General features: G+C 39.9%; 1 protein-coding gene across 2 annotated transcripts; it reads right to left on the bottom strand.

Annotated features, from left to right (window-relative positions):
- Positions 1-7: 7 nt before the first annotated feature.
- Positions 8-23847, bottom strand: LOC122616899 (bicaudal D-related protein homolog). 2 transcript variants are annotated; one of them, XM_043792485.1, is made up of 7 exons: positions 23629-23847; positions 21600-22389; positions 2882-3178; positions 2630-2818; positions 2075-2140; positions 1658-1838; positions 8-1462 (listed from the first exon to the last, which is right to left on the bottom strand). In XM_043792485.1, exons 2-7 carry the CDS (start codon positions 22053-22055, stop codon positions 783-785), a joined length of 1869 nt encoding a protein of 622 aa, XP_043648420.1. In that variant the 5' UTR covers positions 22056-22389; positions 23629-23847; the 3' UTR covers positions 8-782. The 2 variants fall into 2 exon arrangements, with proteins under 2 accessions (XP_043648420.1, XP_043648421.1); XM_043792486.1 differs by having other exon boundaries at positions 21600-21784; positions 23629-23845.
- Between the last annotated feature and the right edge of the window lie 640 nt (positions 23848-24487).

Below are 24487 nucleotides of genomic sequence, written 5' to 3'. Positions count from 1 at the left end.
ATCATTGTTGTGGTATAATCGTAAGTTTATTGGTAAGTTATGTTATTTAAACAATCTAAAATTTCATTGTCCGTTCATTAAGGCAAGTTTTGTCTGTTGCACAGTATTCAACATTTCCTGCGCCCTTCCGATTGCCAGCTGATGAATATTTCTATTTGCTATAACATAAATGCCTTGCTTACACATAATATTTGCTTACGTACAGATTTTGATTTTGATTTTATTTTTGATTTTGATGAATCGCAACAGTTTCTCCCGAGATTTGGAGGCTTTTCAAGCCCCCAACATAAAGGCGCGATATGTTTCCTTTTTTTTTTTTGATTATCAGTTAACAGTTTTGACCTAAACAGACCCAACAAGTAACACCTTAAAAACATCTATAGCGATTCGAATTAGTTGTGGGGTCCATATAGGAATTTAAAAACAATTAAGGATAAACTAAATAGAGAGATAGAGACGATTTGTGTTTAAACATAGGTACGAGTACGGTTACATTACAGTAATTACAATAGGTACAATAATCATATCGAATATGCGGTAAGTGTTTAAAATTAATAAAGCGTAATTAGATAGATTTCACTACGAACAGAAGAAGGGCAATGCTTCCAGTATACAGTATACAATTAACAATTAAGTACAATACCTATAATGCCTAGGCTCTCCGATTTGTGTGTGTGTTGTTTGTTGTGTATAAATATAAATATTAAAAATATATAGATCCGTTCTACATCAAGAACAGCAGGGTGGCGTAGACCTTCCATCGGGTCGTGAGGTTACTCCAATTATCGCTGAAATAAGCTCCATAACTTGTAGCTGGTCACGCGCTTGGCCAGATTGGCGGCGGCACTGCTGGGTGGCGATGGGACGGAGGACTCGGCGGCCATCGCTCGCCGGTTGTTGATCAGCTTGGAGCGCATCTGCTCGTCGATCAGCTCGTGCATGTCCATCTGCCACTGCTCCAGTTGCTGCGACAGCTCCACCTTTTGCTGAATAGACTCCAGCAGTTGGCTATTGGCCTGCATCAGCTCCACTCGCGTCTTGGCCAGCTCAACCTCGGCCTTCGTGCGCCTATCATTGGCCGCATCCCGTTCTGTCTGCGCCTTGGACAGCAGCTCATCCCGATCCGTGTTGTCCTCGAGATCACCGCGTGCCTGATCCCTCTCCTCCTTGACATTCTGCAGCTCCACGTCCGTTACCGTGACCTTGGCCTCCAGTTGCTGAATGAGCTGGTGACTGCGTTTGATCTCGTCCTCCTGCTCCAGCACCAGGTTGCGCGTCTGGTCCAGCATCTTCTTGAAGTTGCCAGCGTCCAGGTTGAGCAGCAGCCGGGTCAGCTCGTCGGACATCGACGACAGCATGCCCTGGCGGAACTCGATGGCCAGGTGGCCATCCTCGTGGCGCTCCGAGCTCGAGATGGTGTTGTCCATCGACTCCAGCTCCAGCGATATGTCGGAGTTGAGTCCTGGAAACGGGATTTAATGTAAGTATAAAACTTTCTTTGCCAATAATAATAAAAATCATATCTTAATTTTATTAAAATGTTTATTATTAATGGTAATGGAATAAATATATTTTAAATATATTCAGCCTGTTTTCCGATCTATTTTATCATATGTTATTATTTTTATGAAGTAATCAATTATTCAAAGAAACCCACCTGAGTCGTCGTCGTGGCTAACTTTTAGGGAGTCCACCAGGGACTTAAGTTGTATGTAGACGGATCGGGCTTCCACAAACATTTGGTTGGGCTTCCCCGTTTCCGTGTAGCTTCCATCGTCCTCGTCGCATTCCATTTCGAACTGCAGACTCTTCCTGCCCGGAGTGCTCGAGTTGGTGTCCTGCGGTCAAGGATTAAGGAGTAATTTCAATTATACATATAACATAAGGTGCACGTCTGACTGGGTTTTTCGGTGTATACCGATTGATTTAAGGGGAAAAGGCTATCAAATAAGTTTTTTTTGAATTCCTTAAATTTTCCTTATAATTTTGATGAGGTTAGTTAAACATCCTTAAGGAGCGCATAATGGTTGGTTAGTAAATGGGAAATTATTTAATTGGAGAAAGTTCAACTTACGGCACCCAATCTTTCACTGAGTACGTTGTTTTCGCGCTGGGAGCGTTCCAGTGCTTGTAAGGTGGTCTGCAAAAGTGAAAAATAGTAAATATAAAATTTTAATTTTAAGACATGGCAAAAATATATTTATAGAAAACCCATGTATACTTCATATACCCATGTATACTAACCCATGAGCATTTCTTTGTTTTACAGATTCCTTTTTAATTAATTAAAGCAAACCTCTTTTTTCCAAAATCATTTAATCTTGGCAATATGTTTTTGTCGTATACAATTGATTAGATAGCCTGAAATAAGGCTTCATTGATGAGTCCATGTTATAAAATATTTATAGAATGGAGTTTAGTCTTTGCTCACGATAGAGCAAAAAGAAAGTTGTTGCCGGGGAGATAAGCCTGGACATGGCACTCAAGAAACTGCGCATTTGGCTCCGCCTGCCCCATAAATAATCTTCATTTGACGGTTAAATCACGATTCCGTTGCCGCGTCGTGATAAAGCCAATTCTTATGTTCCTACTCCATTAACCTTGCTCGCCAAAACTCTAGCTGACTTACCTCTAATTTTGTTTCCTGCTCGCGGGCATGGCGCTCCAGCATGTGAATGCGATCGGAGGACTCCTCCAGCGACGAGGTGAGGCTCTCCTTCTCCTCCTGGGCGAGTTGCAGGCGCCGCTCCAGCTCCTGACGCTTGCCCGTGGTGAGGTTGAGTTCTGTTTTGATGGACTCCAGGCTGTTGACATGTTCCTGCAGCGATAATCATATATATTTCTAACTATACAACTATAAAGGCTTAGGTGTAGAGCTTGCCTGCAGACTGCTGTTCCTGTAGTGATACTGATCCTTCAGCTCCTGGATCTGTGCGCTGAGCTTGAGCTCGGTGGCGTGTGCCTCCTGGATCTGTTCGGTGAGGCGTGTGTTCTGGTGCTGCAGCTCGTCGATCAGGATGGTCTTCTCCTTCTCCGCCTGCCGGATGGCCGTGTCCTGGGTCTGCAGCTTATCCTTGAGCTCGGTGAGATCGGACTGCAGCTCGAGCACACGCTGATCGCTCTCGTCCTCGGCGATCGCCAGTTTCTGGCGCAGCACATGCTTCTCCTGCTCGAGTTTCTGCCGAAGGGGGAAAAAATGAAAGTTAATTGTGTGTGCATATATGGGGTATTGTTGGTTCTATGACGTGTTGTCAATTATATGGCAGTCAAGACAATGAAAGTAAAGCCAACAATGGTCACGTACATACACAGTCACAATGCTCGAAGCCAGGCAAAACCGCAAGGTTAACTCAGCTCTCAGCACTCGACTACTAATTGTTTAGTTATTTGCATTTTCAATTGGCTGCAAGCCGGCCAAGATGCAAAATAAGTGAGTAAAAACAAAAGATCTGCCAGGTCTACCACCTCTCACTTTGTTTGCCTTTTGCACCAAATTGCCCCACAGTGCTGGCGGCCAAAAAAGCAACTCCCAAGCCCCAAAACAATGCCAACGACTTTTGACACCAGCGGCTGCAAAAGCCAGCCGTCAAAAGCAACAAATTCCCATTATTCAAATTAAAATGCAATTGAATTTTCACTTCTCCGCTTTGTTCAGATGCGGTTTGCAGACAAATGGCTGGCAAAAAAGTTCAAATTAAAAGCGCATCAGCTGGCAAGCGTTTGGGAGTTTTCAGTCAATTGTGGAAGCAGTTGAGTTTATAGGCGATTGTAAACCTCCTCCAGGTATCTATTTATCTGACAGCAAAGATGTAAAAATTAGAATAAATTGTTTGCACATTTTTGGTTATACAAATATATAAATACTTCATTTTACTGCCTCGATAGCTAGTGCTTTGTATAATAAATTGACTTTCGATGGCTATTTATTTTGGGAAATTTATGATATCTCGCTACGTGAGTTTCGCTATACTATTTTTACTATTTATTTAATAAGTATAAGTATAAGTCAGAAAAAAAACAAACTTGTTTATAGCTTATCTCAGAGGAAAGACTATTTATTTTTATTTTAAATAATGCTGTACTATATGTATGTATAGGCAAAGCTCTTAAGGCTTAAGATACCTACCATGCATTGAAACCTTTTCAAATTCATTACTATTCCATTAAATTGGATCAAAGGTCTCTCAGATCGATTTGTGTTGGGTGCCAAAAGTGATCTAAGTCGGCTTTTCGAATGCCCCTAAACCTATGAGTATCTATCGACTTGAGAAACGGCAGCAGTTAATTTGCATAATTGACAGGCGTGTGTCAGTCTTCGGCAGGTATGAGTAAGCCCCATTTGCTGGGGGCTATTTGTGTTTTTATAACCCGACCTTTTTGGATCAAGGCTCGCGGAGACATTGAAAATTGCATGCAAAGTTTAATCGATAATTGGACCTTCAATTGGCTAACACTGGCTAGCACTGGCGAAAAGGCCGGCTGTCAGCAGAAATAAAAAGAAACACATAAAGCCGCCGATAGAACCCGCCAAGCCTTGTAACCAATGCAGCAGCTTCTTTATATCACCGCAACTCGCAGCTCGGAAGGCGGAAAAGCCAATCCGACCACGTATCGAGCTGGGGAAAATCACGAGTTGGCAATAAATCTGAGAAGTCAACGCGATTGTTTGCGCCCATCAGCGAAACACCAGCGAATTCAAGAAAAATATAAGAGATACAAAACGAGGAAAAAACAACAACCTAATAAAGTGGAGCGACAAAATAGTAAATGAAAAGCTTAAATAAAATTAGGGGCAATTTGCATAAAATGCAAAATGCAAAAGACGCCAACGATGCCGAAAAAACCACAAAGTAGTTGTCGCTGCACAGGCCCAAAAGCAAAAGGAAAACTGCTGCAACTGGCAACAATGGAAAACTTTAATAAGAAAACCCAATTGCAGTTGGCATCGGAGTTGGCTTTTTGAAGTCGGTGGAGACTGCGCAGCACAAATAAAATTATTGTACATATTGTACTTTCTCTGTTTCTATTTCACGCTCAATGAAATGTGTTGATGATGGCAGCAGCAGCAGCACCACCACCACCGCAACTGGCAGCAGCGACAGCAACAGCGGAAGTGGCTATCAACAACTACACAGAGAGAAATATTTAGGTATTATGATTTTATATTATCATTTACATTTGACCACAAATGTTGGCATATTGGTATGGGCATGGGTTTGATAGATTAAGATAGAGAGCTAGATACAAAGATTATACAAATCCTGTTTATTTAGTCAAAGGCAAATGTTAATAATAATTATTTATATTCAAAGGAATTTATTAAAGAAAATACATACAATAGCTTATAAAATGAGGTTCGTGAAATATTTAAAATTTGATATAAAATATTTCAATGTAAACATTCTAGGATTTAAAGAAAATGTGCTAGCTTACAAACCCACCCATATGAGCAAAATGTATTTGAAACATTGCAGATGTGACCCAACTTTTCTCTCTGTGCAGAAGCTAGCCGCCACCACAGCAGCCGCCGCGGCGCAAAAAAATGAGTTCACATATTCAAAGGCAAAATCATGTGGCAGACTTTAATTGTAGGAAAACTGAAGACGCAACAACAAATGAAAACAAAACAAAACATAATAAAACAAAGTAAAATCAGTATCAAATTTCATGATGGACAGCCAGTTTTGTTTTAGCGTTAATTTTATTACGTATTTGGATTTCGGATCTCTTTTTCATCCGCGGCTAATTGCATTGCATGATCACCTGAAATGGGATATACAATCTATCGCAGAGCTGGGCCATGTAAACAAACCCGCCCATTCGAACTGGCAACATGTTGCCTGTTTTTGCTGCCACCATCGGTCCATGTACATGTACATACATACATATGTATATCCATGTGTCTTATTCAAATGCGACGTAACTCGACCCACTTTCCAACTACTAAACGTTCCGCGGCAATTGTTGTTCACTCGCTGCCATTTTTTTAAGGTATGAAATTCATAAATATTTGTGCAGCGAAATTTTGTGCAGGAAATGTCGAAGCAATTGACACGCTTTGCGGCATATACAGATACTTGGCGACAGGTGAGCAAAATGACTCATCAATGGCCAAGTGCTTTCAGGTGCACTTATGCAAATGCCTCTCTAATGCTAGGTAAATACAAATATACTTATGTGAAGGGTGTATTATTTTGACACCTCATTACTCGTACTGAAGAAGTAGCAGTGTCTTTTGTTACCAAGTGTCTTTATGGTGTAAATACAGGAACTTAGATAGGTATTATTATATATGGATATCATGAACACTATTCTATTTGTAATAATTCGAAATGATTGATATTTATTTTTACAGTCGGAGTGTTTAAATAATTAATATTTAGAACCTATAAGACGAGTAATAATATATATTATTATTTCCTAACTGCTTGGACATTATTACTTTTTTAAATATATATAATTTGCAATAATTCTACATGAATGCTACTTATTTTAAAGGTCGGATCTCAATAATTTTTATTTATAGGTTTTTGGAACCTATAAGACGAGTTATAATATAAATTATTATTTCCTAACAGCTTGGACATTATCACTTTTTTTAAATATATCATAAAGTCACAAAGTGACAACCGAATTTCCGAATTGCAGAAAGGTGTTTTATCTTTTCGTCAAAAGCCTGAAGTGTGGAAGTCATCGCCGTGAATAGATTTGCTGATGAGTTTGGTGTTGAAAGCGGCGTGCCGCAATGGCTTCAAAATGCATTCGATAATTGTTTTCAAATAATTAACTAAATTGCCAGCCACGTCATGTTGGCCCGGCTAGAATCGTGCCACGAAAGGGGCGGCTGCAGGCTGGGGGGCGTGGCAGCTGATGACTCGCTTGAATGCTCTTCGCCGAAGCGATGATTTGACAAGGCCCTCTTCTTGCGGACGGATGCAACAGGTTGACTGCAGTTCGAAATTCGAATGTCAAATGAATGGGAATTAACTCAGAAGCAAGAGCGTGCACAGAGAGAAAGTAAACAATGTTGCATCAATCAACTAATTATGTTCATTTAGTAGCACGAAGAAAATATAATATAGCACTATCTGTATTCTTTCTATTCAATAGGTTTTGAAATTAAATTTTCGTGAGTTGTGCAAGTTCATTTGTTTGTAACAGTGAGTTTTTGCAAAAAGCCAAGATTCATTTGAAGTGTCACCATAATATTTCACGAATAAGATTTATTAAGATAAGTCAAACAGCGAACAGCGGGCAAATGCTATTGAATTTAATTTTCTGTGCATTCATAAACCTTCGGCTGGCTTAACTTTTGAATTGCTAAACACTAAAACACTGCTGCAAATAGAAATGACTCAGGCGGGTGAGCTCAGCTCAGTCCGGATCTTTTGGCCGGTGAGTCAATGGCCCGATCAGCATTGGTAGATGAACATTTCCAAATGCATTTTCCACATAGCCAGCCAGCATTGCTATAGGCAATTAAACAGCGATGTGCGTATTTCGTCTGGCCGTCCAAAATAAAAGCAGAGTTCATAGATAAATCAGCTGCACTTCGCTGTACAAAAGCAAATTGGACACCCGTTTGCGGGTGGAAAGCGGTGTGGCCGCCAGGAAAACTTGCAACTTTCCGTTTTCACAAGACTTTTCCACAATTACAATTTTAATTAGCGGCACTCGCACATAATTACAAATGCCATAATGCATTTTATTGGCATGCAAAACGAAATGTAGCGCGGAAATTATGCAAATTGCACGTTTAGCCGCAAGCATTTTGGCTAATTTCAGCTAATTTAAATGAAAACCGATTAATGATCGCTGATAACAAAAGGGGGAAGTCTTGTGAAAAAGTCTCACCACACCAGCTAATTGTTGCAGCTCGCTGGCAAAGCTGGCAAAGCTGGCTAAGTTGGCCAAGAAGCGGGAGCAGCCATTCGGAGTGGAGTGTGAAATGCAGCCATTAGCGCGAGTTGGCCCACACTGCAGTTGGATTGCGCATCGGCCATAAATCAATTCGGGTGCCAAGCTCTGTTGGCCAACTAGTCAGCAATTGAATTGTCACTAGCCCACATGGATTGGCAGATGGCCAGCGGTTACACTTCAAGAAACAAACAAGGATGTTGTGTGAATTATAGTTATATTTCAAATATGAACTCAACTCTCATTTTGTTTTAAATAAGTAAAGTGAAGAGGCTTATCAAGAGCCTCTATATTTATTTGTTTATACATATTGATAATAAATCACTTGCAGTTGCCTTAAATATTAGCTATAATGGTGAAAATATAAGATGAGATAATTTTCAAGTCGAAAAGTCATGTCAGATAAGATTGAAATGAAGACAAGTAGCGGTTGTATATTAATTGAAGTTCTGATTACTAAATTATAGTATATTTTCTCTGTGCAATGATTTGTTCTCAGTGCAGAGAACCCTGCTAATTGAATCCAACTGTCACTGGTTTATCTAGTTACCCGGAACTTGCTAGTGCTAGAATATACGAATATCTAGAGATACATATGTATGTATATGTATATTCTCCGAACACATTGACAATGCAGCAGAGTGCAGCATTGACCCCCTCGCCGCGTTTTATGGCCCAAACACATGGAGCTGAACTGAATTTAAGCTGTGCAGTCATAAAAAAGATGATAGACCAAGTCCAAAAGAGCCAAGCCGACTTGAGTTCAGTTGAGTTGAGTTTAGTTGAGTTTGCCAGCTTGTGCCAAAAGTTTGTTTATGCGCCTAAGGTCATGTCGCAGTCAGCGGGGGGCGTGGCCAGCCCCTTGAGCCTCCGCCACACTTCACTGACTGACTGCTCGTCCGACATTCGGTGCTTCCCTCACAAAATAGAAAAAATAGCAAGAAAAGGGGAAAAAAGAAGCGGCAGCTAATAAGTATAATAACAAAAATAATGCCACAATAAGGCAAAAGGCAGATCTTGGCCATTGTTCGGCTTGGGTTTGCTCGACAGGCAATGCAATTTCGGATGCCCTTGGAAGTGGGGGAGTTTAGGCCATGCAAGACCTTTTGCTAACTTGGTCATGGTGACTGGCAGAGGGTTGACAACAATTGGGGAACTCACTTACTTACAGATGATTTCATTACTACACACAACTGGCCTGATAAATAAGCATTCGACATATCAATTCCGAGAAAACTAATATTTACGCAAAAAATACAAATTCCCGATTCACATTCATGTGTGTCGATGGTATTTCTTTCATAAATCCCTTAAAAATTACTTGTGTGATTTTATATGCTCATCTGCATTAAAAATTTTCCGTGAAATATATTTGACCGCAAATTTATTTGCCCAACGCTTTAAAACCACTTTAAGTATCGATAAACCGGCATTATTGTGCTACCTATTTTCTGCTCCATTTTTTCGTAATTTTGCAGGTTCATGCCGAGGAAAAGCCCTCGAATTACAATGGAAATTGCAGCGAAACCGGCATTCACTGTCTTTAATTTCGAGTATTTGGCATTGACAATTTTGTGTGTCGATTTCCAGATATCGTACAAGCCATTGTTGAGGAAATTGTGAAAACACCGAAGAATTGGGCAAGCAAATGTTTTATATTTATCTCAAGCCAAGACGAAAACGATTTCGAGAGCGAGACAGTTAATTAAACCGAATTTGGGGATGAGGGGGCTGGCCCCAGGTGATTGCCATTTTTGTGGGCTTGTTTTTGATTGGCAAGACGAAGAGAAGTCGCCAACTTGAAGTGTCGCAATTTTCGAGCGGCTCTTCCAAATGTGACAAAAATGTCGGAAACGGTAATTATTATTAATTAGCGCCTCTTCGTGGGACATAAAGAGGGAGTGTTTTTGTTTACAAAGCATTTTAGAAAATTATTTTCAGCGTGAGACTGGCCGGGTGATTCATCGGAGAAATGAAATCGCTGCACTTGTTTCGGTTTTCACGGTTATCTTATCACCGGCACACGCAAAACATGGCCAAATGCTTATCGCACTTCCAACGATAAGAGCTGTGCAGATAGACGGCTAAATGCGGTGACACCAATTCTGGCAGATGGCATGAGGTAAGCAGTTACAGAACTGCACCGACATGAATCCACTTCTAGATCTGATTGTGCTGCCACAGGCGCAGGCCAAAAATTATTAGGCCATAAATACTTACGGCAAACTGTAACGCCCACTGCGCATGCGCACACACCTGAGACGATGAAATGGGGCAGGGAAAGGGAAGTAGCCGGGTTACGTTGGAGCCCAAAACATGTATCTTTCACCGACTGTCGCTGAGCGTGGGGGCTCCTTGACTTTCGACCACACTCTCTTCTAAAGTCAACGAAACTTACAAAATCACAAAATAAGCTCACTGGAGCTGTCGTCAAACGAGAGGTAGATGTGCTGGCGGAATTGTAGTAAAAGACACCTGAGGAGGAGGCCTTAACAATTAGTCACCGTTGCGCATAAAAAGCTTAAGAGTCAGGAAAGCTAAAATCTTTAACAGAGGTTGGGGGAAAAGAATACAAAACGGCTTAGAAATACTCTCAAACAACTCCAAGTATACTTTCCCTTGAATTAAAGAAACAATTAAAAATGATCTATTAATGATTAAGGTTTTTGTACAGCTGTCAGATTTTCAAAGATATAGAATCTCATTATAAATGTTAACACTTTAAAGCAGATAAAAATGCTTTATTTCCAAGCCCAATTAGGCCTAATTTTCCCACTTTAATAGCTGTCTTTCCCATCACTCACAAGCAAAATCCATCAAAACATTTGTATTAATTCAGCCATTCTAATTCCTCAGCAGCTCATTAAATATTTCAAAACAAAATACTCGTACAACTTGTGTTTTTCAGATGTTATTCTCTAGATTGTTTACACAATTTGAGAGGTCTCTTGTTTTTCGACCACAATTCTTTTGTTTTCGCCACCAAAAACTCCCCGCAAAATCACCCTCGACTTGCTGGCTAAGAGTTTTTTAATTATGCTGCCTCCGCTAATGACGCGTTCGGCCAAAAACGATGGCAAAAAAGTATTATAAGCGAAAAATATGTAAATAATATACGTTGCCATATAAAAACAATTATCATAGTGGCACAAGTGCCCGAGTAAATGAACTCCAGCCACACAAAGGAGAAGTTTGTATAAACAGTTGTTGAAATAAAGCAAAAAATTGATGGTTATTCAATGGGCGGAAAAAGTTTTAAAGCTGTCGAACTGAGAAATCTTTTATGGCTGATAATGAGGCTCACCATGGATTTATTTGAAAATAAATAATATAATTATAAAGTAGTTTATGGAACTACAGTAATGCAAATTAATCATGGTGGTTTTATTTAAATTATCACTTGGCGTGTGCTTCCTACCTTTTAAATTAATCTTTCTCCACACCTCTTTCTTTGATTTCCTTTTGTTTCGTATCTAATTATGTGTAATTTCCACTTCCGATTCAGATGTAAATTAACCATTCGTCATAAATCCATAAAGCGAAATTAGCACCTGTGAGCCCTGCGCTAAATTTCACTTTTCCAGATCCAAAATTGGGCGAGTTCATGTGAGTTCTCGAAATGAAACGTTTAAAAATAAAGGCATACTACTTCGAGTACTAACTTCCTTCCTAGTTGTACGACAGATGTTTCTGAAAGTGTCATTAATCTTGCAGCGGTTAACCACTGTGTGCTTCTGACACGAAAATAAAACTATGACACAGAAAACAGCAAAAATGTACTCAGACCACAAAGCCAAGACCAGCGAAGCGGTCAACTCAGGGCCAGCCAAAAACTGACCAGAAGACTTCAAACTCTTCATCTGGGATGATAATGAGCTCCGCTGCGAGGGTAACTAGTAACTAAGTCGGAGATATGAGATTACGACTGCCCGGCTACTGTTGATGATGAGCTCAGCGCAAGAACAATGGCCCCACCATTTGCCAAAAGATTATTTCCATATAATTCCTTGGATGGTAGTTGGTAGTTGAAGGAAAATCTTAAAATTTATGGCCCAATTATATACGGGGAAGACATGTTTTATGGCTCTTTTTGTGTCTTGGGCTTTGTTTATGTTTTGCTCGTCATAAATACAAATAAATAAACATTTTTTTGTGGTGGTAGCTAAGGAGCTAAGTTTGGTCGTGAGGGTTGAACTTCCAGTCGATATTGATTAATTTATCGAAATAAGTAGTGGAATGTTGCTGGCTTCTTTAAGAGCAGAGTTGAGATGGTAATATAACCTAAAAAGTGGTTTCATAGAGCTTGCTAACAAGTCGCTTGTAACACTTTGGCGAATTTCTCAGGCAATATAAACGTTGTGTTTATGCATTCCCATTAAAAAGTCAGCAACAGAGTGTAATTTTTTCAACACCTTAATACCTCGGCTGCAAAAAGTCACAGAGATAGACTTCACTTACAGTTAAAAGAAATAAATGTGGCAATCTGTCCATAACTCAAACTGCTGGGCTTACATGATACCCAAGATACCCGCAACACTGCAACACAGCAGAAGCAGCAGCGGGAAAAGCGACAATAACAGCGAGAGCTGCCACCTTTTACCCAGTTAAAGCCAAATTGGAGTGCAATGCAACAAGACAAAGTGACAGGCGACTTAGTTCTCAGGCTGCAATGCTAAATGGTTTCCTGGGACCATCGCCATCCGCACACCTGCAGCCAGGGAAACAGAAACTCACCTGGGCAAAAGGCTTGTGGGTGAAACGTTTACGCAAACAATGGCACTAAAAAAGCAAGCGCTAATTGCAAAAGCAGGGTAAGGTGCAAGAAAAAGGGGAGCAGAGATGCGCCAAAGTAGGGGGATTCCATCTATTAGATACTGTCGGACAGTAAAAGTTAAAAAAGGAAAATCACAGACGTAAAATCATAGAAAAACCTACTCAAAAAAGTCATTAAAAATATTGAACGGAAAGGTTTTGCTTTAAAATTGAAGAAATACAATCAATAGAATATACCAATATATTAAAAAATTTCATAGAATGTGATTGTGTAAAACGCATTAAAACACTTACTATTAATTTAAAAATTTTTATAAATTATAAAATGGTCTATATTCGTGTATGACAATATATTGTTCTGCGCAACATTTAGTTCATATATGTAAGTAAGACTTAAAACCTGAATATCGATGAAAACACACTTAAAAGTATGAAATGTTTTTACAAGAATACCCTCGTTGCGCTCCAACATAGGCTAGATACTCCGAAAAAGATACAAATTCGCAAAAATAGTGCCGCTAAGCCGAAAGAGCCGTTACATAACACCTGGGCACACATACACACACACGCTCACTCCTTAAACAATCAGATACAAAAACTGTTTCGATTGCAGCTTAAAGCATTTCTACTTCTACTGCTCTATGTCGCTCTCTTTCTCTCCACCTGCGATTGTCGTCGCGCATGCGCAGTAGAGCGATCGTTCCACTATTGCTGTCTCTGTCTTAGTCTGAGCCTGACTCATTCACCGAATAAGTCGAATTCGATTTGTGCGGATGCTCTGCTAATTTTAATGCGATTGTGCAAGGTAAACGCTCACAGAAATGTGTAAACAAACTAAAAGATACATTTTGAGCTGTCTTTCGGTTGTGACTATCTAACTGATGACGTGATAATTGGCCATTAAATTGGCTTTTAATTGTGGCCATCCATGTTGACCTTGTAAGCTAGAGTTTACAATCAGCTTAAGCCGAACTAGTGGTTAAAGACGTCGATTTTGTTGGATATAAATCTTAAGTGTGCGATAAACTAAGGTGATGAATTGTACATTCATATATACAATGCAATTTAGGAATAACTACAGCTCAGCCTTCTAAAACGACTTATTAATTTTCAACACGTTCTGTAATATACAAATTTTGTATTGTTATTTAGTAACCATTTTTAGTTTAATAATAATAAATGACCAGCTTTTGAATATTTATTTATTTAATTTATAAAGATATTCCACCCGACTAGATACATCAAAACAACAACTTTTTCACAACAGAATGAATTTATTCAAGTTTGACCTAAAATGTTGATACATGGGGGTCTCTCTTGATAACTCCCAATCCCAGTTTCATTGAGACCGACATATCTATGGGCGATAACACAGTCGTATCAGACAGTTTTGCAATTAACAGATATATCCACGCATAGTTATGGTTTAGCCATTTCAATCGAAAGTTGGGTGCATAAATTACTGTCACTGGCAGGAGGCTGTTCCAGTGAAAAGCCATCCTCCAACACCATCTCCATGGACTGAAGAGCTGAAGAGCTCCTCCACTGGCGATGGGCACATTGTTTATGCCACTTGGTCTGACACTCGAATTTGTTATCTGATTTGCGTGAGCCTCTGAAAAAGTTTTCGCCCTGCGGCTCGTCTTTTGGCCTTTTTTTTGCGGGGGGAGTGCTGTTTGGGGGCTATATCGTATTTTGTGAAATCGTCTATTATTGTCATCATGCTAACGTTCGATGGCCATATACATATGAATATTTTCTGTATATTTATTTGCATTTGTATTGGCCTTTGAAATTTGCCAATTGGCCGATTCGATGGCTGGCTCTTAGTCACACAAAAAGTGTACATTCGTACATACAACACTGCGAGTGTATATATCTTTTTATTGCAACGAAAGCTGCCCAATTAGCAGTGTACGTATATATATATATTTATATATCTACATATAGATATGACTGAGATATGACAGGAAAGGGTGAGTACCCACATGTAGGCTCTGGGGATATTGTTAATTAATTGCCAATGAGTCAGCTGGCAAGTAGAAGGGCAAGTTCGTGGCTTGTGGGCTATGGAAGTTTTCCTAGGCCATTAAGAATTTATGAAACAATTGATTTCTTACACATACATACCTAGGTGAACAGATAACCATATAGAAGTAGATATTACTGTATACTACTTTAAGTTCACTTTAGTTTATTTAATTCAAGCATTGAAGAAGAATAGCCATAGCAACCTAAAACAAATGTCACAATCTGCCATTTTTTATGATAAGCGATATCTTGAATAAATAGTAGTTCAGGTCACATTATCCACACGACCCTCATATCATTTTGATATGAATCAAATCACATGGATCGATACGAAAATTACAAAAGCTCTTATTATGGCAGCAAAGTCACATTTTAACTTAACATTTGTATGTTAAGCTGATATTTTATATTTCCTTTTTTTTGCATTTTGTTTTGATTTAACAAATTTCGACTTGATGTTTGATTTAATTTTGTTTACGACTCTGCTCAGATAGAAACTTTGGCGACATTGCCAAGTCGACTTCTATTGTTCCCAAGCATCGCTTTGACACCGAAAATTGCCTTTGGAAAGTGAAAATGCTTTCACCTTCAGCAATTCATTAAAAATCATCATCTTTGGAGTGGAGTGTAAAGTAGGAACGAAGGTGGAAGAAATAAATTTTATAAAATTATACACATGCAACATATGTATGTACATATGTACAGACATACATACTGGTATGTAGAAAGGTTCAGGTGTGACAACAACAATGGAATTATGGAAGATGCCGCATTGTTGCGGTAGTCTCATACTTTGCCACCTTCAAGAGCCCAAAGTCACAGTCGGGGAACCGACCATCCGTCGGATGGTTAATGCTCGCAATTTAGTTGTCAGTCGAATTAATTTGCTTGCAGTTATTAATTTTCAGTTGTCGGCCGTAATTTGCACATCAATGGACTTTGACAGCGAGGCGGTACCGTTTGCTCACGGACTCTGCCACATTTAGCCATCAATCTATTATGTAAAGCCTGCATCAATGGTAACTATAATTTGAACTGGATTTGCTTCCTGCCAACTGCTCGACATGTCGATTAACTATCATGGAAATGAATGGCCACAGTTAGTTGATCGTGAATATGGCTTGAAGGTCTCCGCCTCCCGTTTCCACCTACCAAGACTGTTGGTCAAGACGGTTAAGACCCAAATGAGCAGGTACTGTGACAATTAGATTGGATTTGCTGGCAAACATCAAATTACATAACTGGCTATAAATAATATATGCCTGGTAAACACGAAATTCAAATATAATGAAAATAAAATCTACACTTTTGTAGCTAATTAGTAACCCAATAATAAAATGCACGACATGCAATTATTCAAAACTTGTATGATATTCTAAGAAACCCTGTAATGTAGCAGTTCAAGCCCCACTTGTTACAGTTTCGTTTTTTATACTTTCTATAAAGCTCATTACAAGCTGGGGAAGCTAAACACCAAGTCAGAGGTCGCGGAAAATCCGCATTAAAAACTCATGTTTCCCTGATGACACAAAAAGCGAAACGAAGAAGGTGGAAGGAAAATGCTCGTGGCCTGACCAATAAGGAAAGTAATTTCCCTGGGCAAAAAGCCGGCGATGAAAACAAAGCACTCACCATGACATTTTGCCGACCCATCCATCCACACCAACATGGCCAAAGAAATGCTATTACTGGCCAAGAGCCAATGCGAATGCGAATGCGAATAGGGTGACGCTGGCGACTAATGTCCAATAATAATCGTGCTGCACTATGTCAAATGACCTCAATTTCCCACCAAAATGGGGGCCAACCCCAGATCGTACACCCCCCATTCACGAGGAAAGCCCAGCATTTTGTCCACCTTAAATCTGAAAACCTTTCGGCCAAACCAAAATTAAGGCACCATTTGTTTGTTAACGTATAAATTTGCATACCCGTTCGGCAAACGAGGCCAAAAACTGGTGAACTGGGAGTTAACTCGAGGGGGTACTCGAAGAAATGCTTAGCAGGTAAATGAGCTCCACTCGGTCTCGAATTCGCTTTGTGACTCATCAAAGAAGATTACAAAAAACCAACACTTTTCGTTGTTGTTTTGAAGATCGATCAAACTGGTTTTCAGCAAATGAGATGGACACGCTGCTATATACGAGTATATGTGCCTTGCTATATAAACCCGTATGATTCGCATGCAAATTGGTTGATTTTGAAATTTATTTTTGCAAAAAAGTAATACAACAATAACAGCAGCAGTCGACAATGTGTTGATGACTTCACCGCAGTTGATCCACGAACGTGAGGAGAGTTTTATTTCGGTAAAGTTTATATTTGTGGGCCCCCTGGTCGTACTTTTTATTTCTGGTAGAACGCGAGTTGTTATCTAACCATAGATGAAGTAGGCGGCCAGCAGAGGTGTCTGCGATTGAGAGGTAACCATTATGGCCATAATGTGTTCTTGGCCGCCTCGAGAAGTCCGCCCACCTGACATGGTCAGTTGTGCGAAGCGATGGGCATTGTGGGTGTGGGATTCGATCGAAAGGCGGAAGATACGTTCATTTGCATGAATCATTTTGATTGGCAGAGAAATTAATATAAATAGAACACTAGTTGTTGGTGGTTATTGAAGTTACACAAGGAAATAAGCATTGCTTAAAAATGTTGCTTTATTTTTGGTTTTTTCGTTGTGGTTTCTATAACAATTAAAAACATTAGCATACATATTTATTGGATAATAAATAATTACACATATAAATCATTGACTAGCTTGACTTTCTTCAGGAAGTGTTTTATGCATTTAGTACTAAAGCTCTCTTCATTCATGGTGAAACTACAGTATGATATGTAAATACTTCTGTAAGAATACCGCAGAATTTCCTTTCATTAGCCACAAATCATAGTTCTTCACTTCCATTTTCCATGGCTAACCATATCCTGTTTACAGACAGACTTCAACTGGCGATCATCAAGGTTAATCAAAGAACGTTTAAATGAAATTACCTTTTCATTAGCGTTCTTCGATCGGGGAAACGGCTGAAAGTTTCAATTTAATATCGTAATTGATCAAAGAACAAATTGCCAACGAACGTTTGTGAGTTGCCGTTCTACTAAGAGCTCTTAAATAAATTACTGAAACCAGTTGGCCAATGTCAGAAATAAATAAAAACCCGAGCAGCAAATGTTATTAAAGCCATAAAAGCCGGGCGGACACAAAAACTCAGGGGTGTAGACTTTCGAAAAGGCCAAAGGGGTTTAAGCCGATAGCAATTTGAATTATTTAAATGCCTAAACCGTAACAGACGCCTACGTTTCAAATTATATACTTTACTTTCGGCTGCCATTTGCAACACTTCGTCGTCCAAGTTGGGTTTAAATTTCCTAACCAGTAATAGCAACAATTGTCTGCAGATCGTGATAAACGAGCGACTTAAGGCTGGCTACAATGGGATGCCAGATTCCAATTGATTTCCACTCAATTGTTCTCCTCGAGAGCTGGGGAGTTGAAAACTGGGCTTGCAGTCGAACCTGGGCGAAGCAAACACGTTTTGGTAGTCAGACAATGGTCAACTATTTGGTCGATTGTCTGTGAACTAGATAATATGGAGTGGGCTTCGAAAAAATTGTAAGCGAAATGAAATATGGCTGAGAACATATTGTGTATAAAAGAGCGATTTAGAGCGGGCTATTTATAGGTAAAACTGTTTTAGCTGAGATTGAAGAGGTTAAAAAGTGTGGGACTCTGTTTATGAGGTGGAAAACTTAAGCGTTTAGAATAAACACATAAATATGGCTTAGCTGCGTAAACTTTCCACCTTTCTAAGTAATCGTAATACCTATTCTCCTGCGAAAAACCCTTAAAATGACCACTAATCAAGCCAAGGTCTCTGGAATCATTAGCATGTGAGAATAGGGCACAGAACCATATTGTATTATGGCGCATAGAAAAGTTAATGCAAAAACAAATCGCAGCTAAAAATAAAAGCCAATGCTCGTAAATTGGCACACACGCTTCAACAGACCGCGAAATAAAATAAAATAGGCGGGCTTCGGACCACGGCAATAACAACAAGCCTGGCCGACCAAAACTACTGCCATTTTGGCCAGAACCAAAACACCTACAACCGAGCGGTCTAATTACGTCAGTCAATCGCAGACCGACCACATATAGTATATAGCCTATACTATACTATGGGTATTCGAATGGGATGGGCCTGGTTTAGCTGACCACTACTGGCTCATCCAAGCAGCGCAGTGACATTGTGCGCTCCATAACTTTGCGAAGAAATTAATTAGATACGCGAACAGCCATTTTGCATATTGCCAAAAACACGCGAATAAAAGTGAATTTTGGCAGACGCCTCACGTCACATTGCTAAACAAAGACCAAAAGCTAAAGTCAAGGTGACTAAAAATTCAAAAGATTTATGCGCCAGCTCCACGCCAGAATTCCCTAAGCCATAACCATTATTAAAATAAAAATGGAAAAAAACAAGCAAATATTTAAAGCGACAATTGGTGTTGTTCAACTGACAGGAGTTGACCCTTTTTTTTGGCCTGGCCCAATTTCATTAGGCTAAAGCGATTTCCATTTAATGGCTAATGGAAACTGAAAAATGGAACATGGGAATTCCTCGGTTTTTGGCTTTTAATTGGAGCGCTCGGTATTAAAACTAATGGCTTTTCAGGTGCCAAACGATTTTATTTCAAATTGTTAATGGTTTTGGAATGCATGAAGTAAGCAAACTATTATTTTAATGGAAATTGGACTGGACTAACAGTCAGACTTTTAGAAAACATGTAAATGGTTAAAACTAAAAGAGCATTTAAATATTATTGACAATTAATATGGATGATATATACAAGTATATGTTATTTCATTTTTGTTTAAAGCTCAATAAGATTTGTATAAACTTAATCAGAGAATACATGTTTTGCGCTGTTCTGTCACCTTAAAAATGAATGCATTTAATTAAATGACTTTAAATATTTACATTCTAAAAGGTATTCAATTATTTTTACATATGTTTCCCGATGACATCATCTGACTAAATATTCAGGATATTACGCGAGTAGCCCCAGCAATTGGCCTTCGCACTTTCATTTCATTTCCCAATGAAGATGAAGTCACTCAACGCGCTTAGCTACAAAAAAAAAACAAAACCAGCAGAAGAGGAGAATACAAAACCCAGTTAAAGTGACTAAGCCAACTACGTAAATATGGCCCAAACCCACGGCAAAAATGTACCAGCGAAATTATTCAAGTTCAACGCATTGCTGTGTCCTCTGTTTGGGTTACTGACACCATCAGGTGGTCCCCAAACCATTTCCCATACCAGTCATTTCCTGCTCCCTTCGTGCATCGAATTGCCATTAATCGGCGTTGAAGCCTAATTGATAAGAATACATTGTGTACCTGTCGGTCAACAGAAGTACATTAGCCTAACTATCGGTTCAGGATGGAGAAGGCGAGGTAACTAAGTTCGAGGCAGCCAATATGCTAATGAACGGCCACGAACTTGAGCCGTGGCTTGAACTTCACTTGGAGCGATAGCTGGAACGGGTGTTTTATGTTTACCTATCGGAAATTTCTTCTATTGTCATTTACCTGGAAGTATCTGTAGACAGTGTGTATGTATGAACAGGTGCCTGGCGAACGAACCGCACCCACCCACACAAAAACCACCCATTCGAGCGGTTCAAGGTCGGGTGGCAGACATAAACTTTGGAAGCATTTGTAGGTGTTATGAACAGACTTTGCTTTGCTACCCATGTTATCAGGAAAGTGCTCGATAAAGCCAATTTTTAGAGCGACTCCAGAAGAGCTCCTCGGCTATATCATACATTATGTGTACTGTAGAACATGTGTCGGGGTGGCAGACAGCGAAAAAATCAATACCCTTACGTGATACACTATATAGTTCAGTAGTTAACTGCGCACATACTGTGTCACCGTCCATAAAATGACATGTCGCAGGCTTTTTTGTTTGTCTAAATAGTTAAAGAACCCACCAACTACCACACAAATTGCAGTTGACAGCTGTGGAGAAGTTGAGTTCGCAGAGCTGCACTGGACAGGTGCTGTGTTTCAGCTCTAAAAAATCAATATCCTTATGTATTATTTAATTCCCGACCTGGGAATGCCAGCAATGCGTCGATGAGGGGTCACTTACGGACACATGTCCGCAATAATCAATGCAAATCATCGGGTGAGTCAATCAAAATTCAGCTACTCAGGTATATAGTAACTGCCGTTGCCAATTTGATAAATGCGCTGGCATTTAGCGATAACTATTGGATTATTTAAAAAAGGGTTGGGAGCTCAAAAAGGAAAAAAATTAATGGCCCTTGCGGCAGAATCTTAGCAAATCTAGTTTGTACGAAATTGGTAAAATACCTCCTATGGAGATAGAAGCAAGGTAATTATTTTGTTTACCAAATTTACTTTACCAAATCAGATAGAGTTTGTATAAAAGAACATGAAAGTATTCCTTTAATGAGCAAGATATTATAGAATTGATGATTGGGAGTTCATAGATTTAACAGATCTCTTAAATAAATTTAGCTAATATTTTTAAAATAAATGTATTCATTTCCCAATCGCTTAAATTGACACTTAACCTTAATAGAGATTGATGTACCAGATACTCATATACATTTGATTTGCTATCCATCGTTTGCCATCTCTATGGTCTTTCCAAATTTAAATGACTTGAAGTATAAATTGAATTGCCTTTTTTAAAAGTGCCCTAAAGTGCATCCTCAGCTATATTATGTTTCCCAAAAGTTTTTCTCTCTCAAACCATTTTTACTTTGCCACATTTAACATTTACTAGCCATTTTTAATGTTTAATCTTTCTTTTAGCACTTTTCACGTGGTCATGACTCACCTCGATTTTGCTTGAATAGTCCTCGATGAGCTTCTCCTGCTGCTTGACCAGCTCCTCGTTCTTCTCGAGCAGCGCCTTGCCCAGTTCGGCGGCCAGAAGGATGTCCGACTCCTTCTGCTGCAGCTGGGCCCAAACGTCCGGCTCCTGGTCGTGTCGACGTGCCTCCATGGCGCTGATGTAGTGCTCTAAATCAATCGAATCCCCAATTAGTGACGAGTGGTCGAGCTGCTCGAAGCCGGAGTCGTCCGGCCGGAATAGACCCCCAGTTCCAGCTCCAGCTCCAGCTCCAGCGCCGATCGAGTACTGGCCAAACTGACGTGGTCGCTTCGATTTGTTGCCACCGGAGCTGCTGCTGCTGCCGCCGCCGATGCTGTTGTGGTTGTTGTTGCTTTTGGTGGATATGGATGAGGCAATGGCGGCAGCGGTTATAGCATTCGCTAGCTTTGGTTTATGCATGATCGTTAGCGGGCAGGCTTGGACTTATTTCAGGCGGGTAGGTAGGTGTGTTATGGTGTGTATGTGGTATTACGGGCACGGATAATAACAACGAACCAAATTTACAGACATAACACACACACAGTAAGAGTTGGATGCAATTGGTTTTGAGTTTAGGTTTTTGGTAGTTTCGATTTATCGTAGGTTAGGTATTCAGATGGCTTTGATCTGGTCGTAGGATTAGCTTTAGCTGGCGCGGCGATACGATGATATATCCGAGCATAGTTCCATGGACACCAGCTGCTCCCAAGAGAGCAGACGCAGACCCGGGGTTAAAGCGACTGATGTGTTTGAGCTGCAGTTGATTTCGGTTAGATATATAGTAAGTACACAGCCGTAATGAGAATTAGCATTAAATGTGGGGTATATGTGCCCGCCAAGACAGCTCTAATCATTGGCCAAAAGGAGCGACGGTCACGTTGAGCATTTGCCAGCACGTTTTCAGTTACTTGTTACTGCCATTTTTTGTTTTTTTTTTCGGTTTTTGGTTTTGCTGGGCGGTCAGGGGTGTTTTGGGCAGGGGGGATGACATATAACTACAGTGTTAAGCAAGAGGGTTAATGTAAACGGAATCTGCCTTTAGCCCCGACTTAAGTTAGTATTTAGTTAAGCACCATGCGGCTTGGGTATCAAATGGGGTTTAAGTTTCTTGGGGCAACATGCATGAATATTTACAGGTGGGGGGAATATCTGTTGGGTTGTTTAGGTTATCCCACAAGAAGTTCAGTAGTTGCAAGCATTAAATTTAAGGGAATGAAATGCCTATGTACAGAGGTTGCTTTAGTTCAAGTGGATGTTCCAATGAGTTTAGTATGAAGCTGCGTTCTAGGCTTAAATTTCGAAATAACCAAATATGTACAATTAATGTTAAATGATTTCTAAAGCTTTGTCGGCCAACTTAGCACGACTATGGAGCCAAACGAAGGGAGCTAGAACCCCACACAATCCACAGATATCGTTTAAAACTTGGTCTGATTTTTCGAACTTATTTATATACATATATTTTTTAGCAGTTTCCATTTGTTATATAGATAATTCATTTGGCAAGCACTTCACGCTTTGCTGCTTTTGGTAGCAACAGCAACTGTAGTTGAAATGTATAATACGCTTCGGGCTAAGCTTTTAGCCAACACTTATTTATTTATTTATGTGCGCTTTGGGTTTTTATTTTATTCCATTCGTTTTATTTTGATTTTTTTGGAAGCAGCACAGACACAGTTCACAGCTACACACCCGATTTGGTTCAAATGGTTGGTATTATTGTTTTGCATTTCCGCTTTTGAAATGCCGTTTTTGGCCACAGTTTGGCATTATTATTGACAAAACAACAAAAATAACGCGCGGATTGCATGGGATATATTGGTCTAATTAATTCCCCCAAACGGAAAGTATCCAAAGTATCCAGCAGATACTTTCCACTTTCGCAAGCGCGCTAAAGTCTGGCCCTATATTTTCTTTTAAACTATTTCTATATATATGTATGTATGTTTATATATATAGCTAACTATATCCGTATATGTATGAGGGCAGAAACCTCGGTCACGACGACGCTGCTCCACTCCAAAGCAGAACTTCCGATGTCCGTTTCTCCGATTCTCAGATTTTCGGATTTTCGGATTCTCCGATGCCGTACAACGCGCGCTCGCTTCGCTTCGGTTACGATTTTCTGGCTTTCCCCAGCTTTTTAGGGGGCGGCTTCGCGGGGGGCGTGGCGGATACGTCTGTCTGGCGCGAACGTTCGTTACTAACTGAATGGCCGAGGCGCCGTGCTACGAAAATTGGCAAAACAAATGAGTAACCAAGCGACGACCGACCGACTGGCACTGGCACTGGCTAAGCCTCGTATCTTGGCAACAACAACCAACAACATCGCTTGGCTCTCTTAGGTGTCGGTTAAAAAAGAGAGTTACCAGTGTTCCACCAGGGTTGTCGACCACTCGCAGTACAGCAGCAGCGATAATAGCAGACGAGTTGTGTTATTGGTTACAAGGGCACTCAGATAGCAAAGTGCAGTGATGATAATGATGCAGATAACTGATGATTAACTATGCATGGCTTTAGATATCTTCTTTAGGTCAATATACATTTTGGAAACTGGTTTTCTGTTCAGCAACTGATAAGCAAATCCTAATAGGCAAATCTAATAATAAGCCAACTCATCGAAACTAAATGTCATGATTACTTGGGTTATTTTGGACAGAGATCTCGTCAATATATATGTACAAGTATAACAATATGTGAAGTATATTAGCTCTAAAAATATTTACCCGAGTTTTATTTATATCGGTATATCCAATCTAGATTCTACAAGAAAAACATTCAGGCTTTAAATTACTATAACTACTAGCTGACAACCCTGGTAAAACCAAAACACAGCTCCAAAGGTGAGCTCC

Source organism: Drosophila teissieri, chromosome 3L, assembly GCF_016746235.2.
Source record: "Drosophila teissieri strain GT53w chromosome 3L, Prin_Dtei_1.1, whole genome shotgun sequence".
NCBI classification, from domain to species: domain Eukaryota; kingdom Metazoa; phylum Arthropoda; class Insecta; order Diptera; family Drosophilidae; genus Drosophila; species Drosophila teissieri.
This window is presented reverse-complemented; position numbering and strand designations above follow the sequence as displayed.

Coding starts and splice junctions, on each gene's coding strand:
- LOC122616899 (XM_043792485.1), bottom strand. CDS start 22,055: ATGCATAAACCAAAGCTAGCGAATGCTATAACCGCTGCCGCCATTGCC. Junction 2,819..2,881: donor ACAGGAACAGCAGTCTGCAG/GCAAGCTCTACA, acceptor TTATCGCTGCAG/GAACATGTCAACAGCCTGGA. Junction 1,463..1,657: donor TAGCCACGACGACGACTCAG/GTGGGTTTCTTT, acceptor TCCCGTTTCCAG/GACTCAACTCCGACATATCG.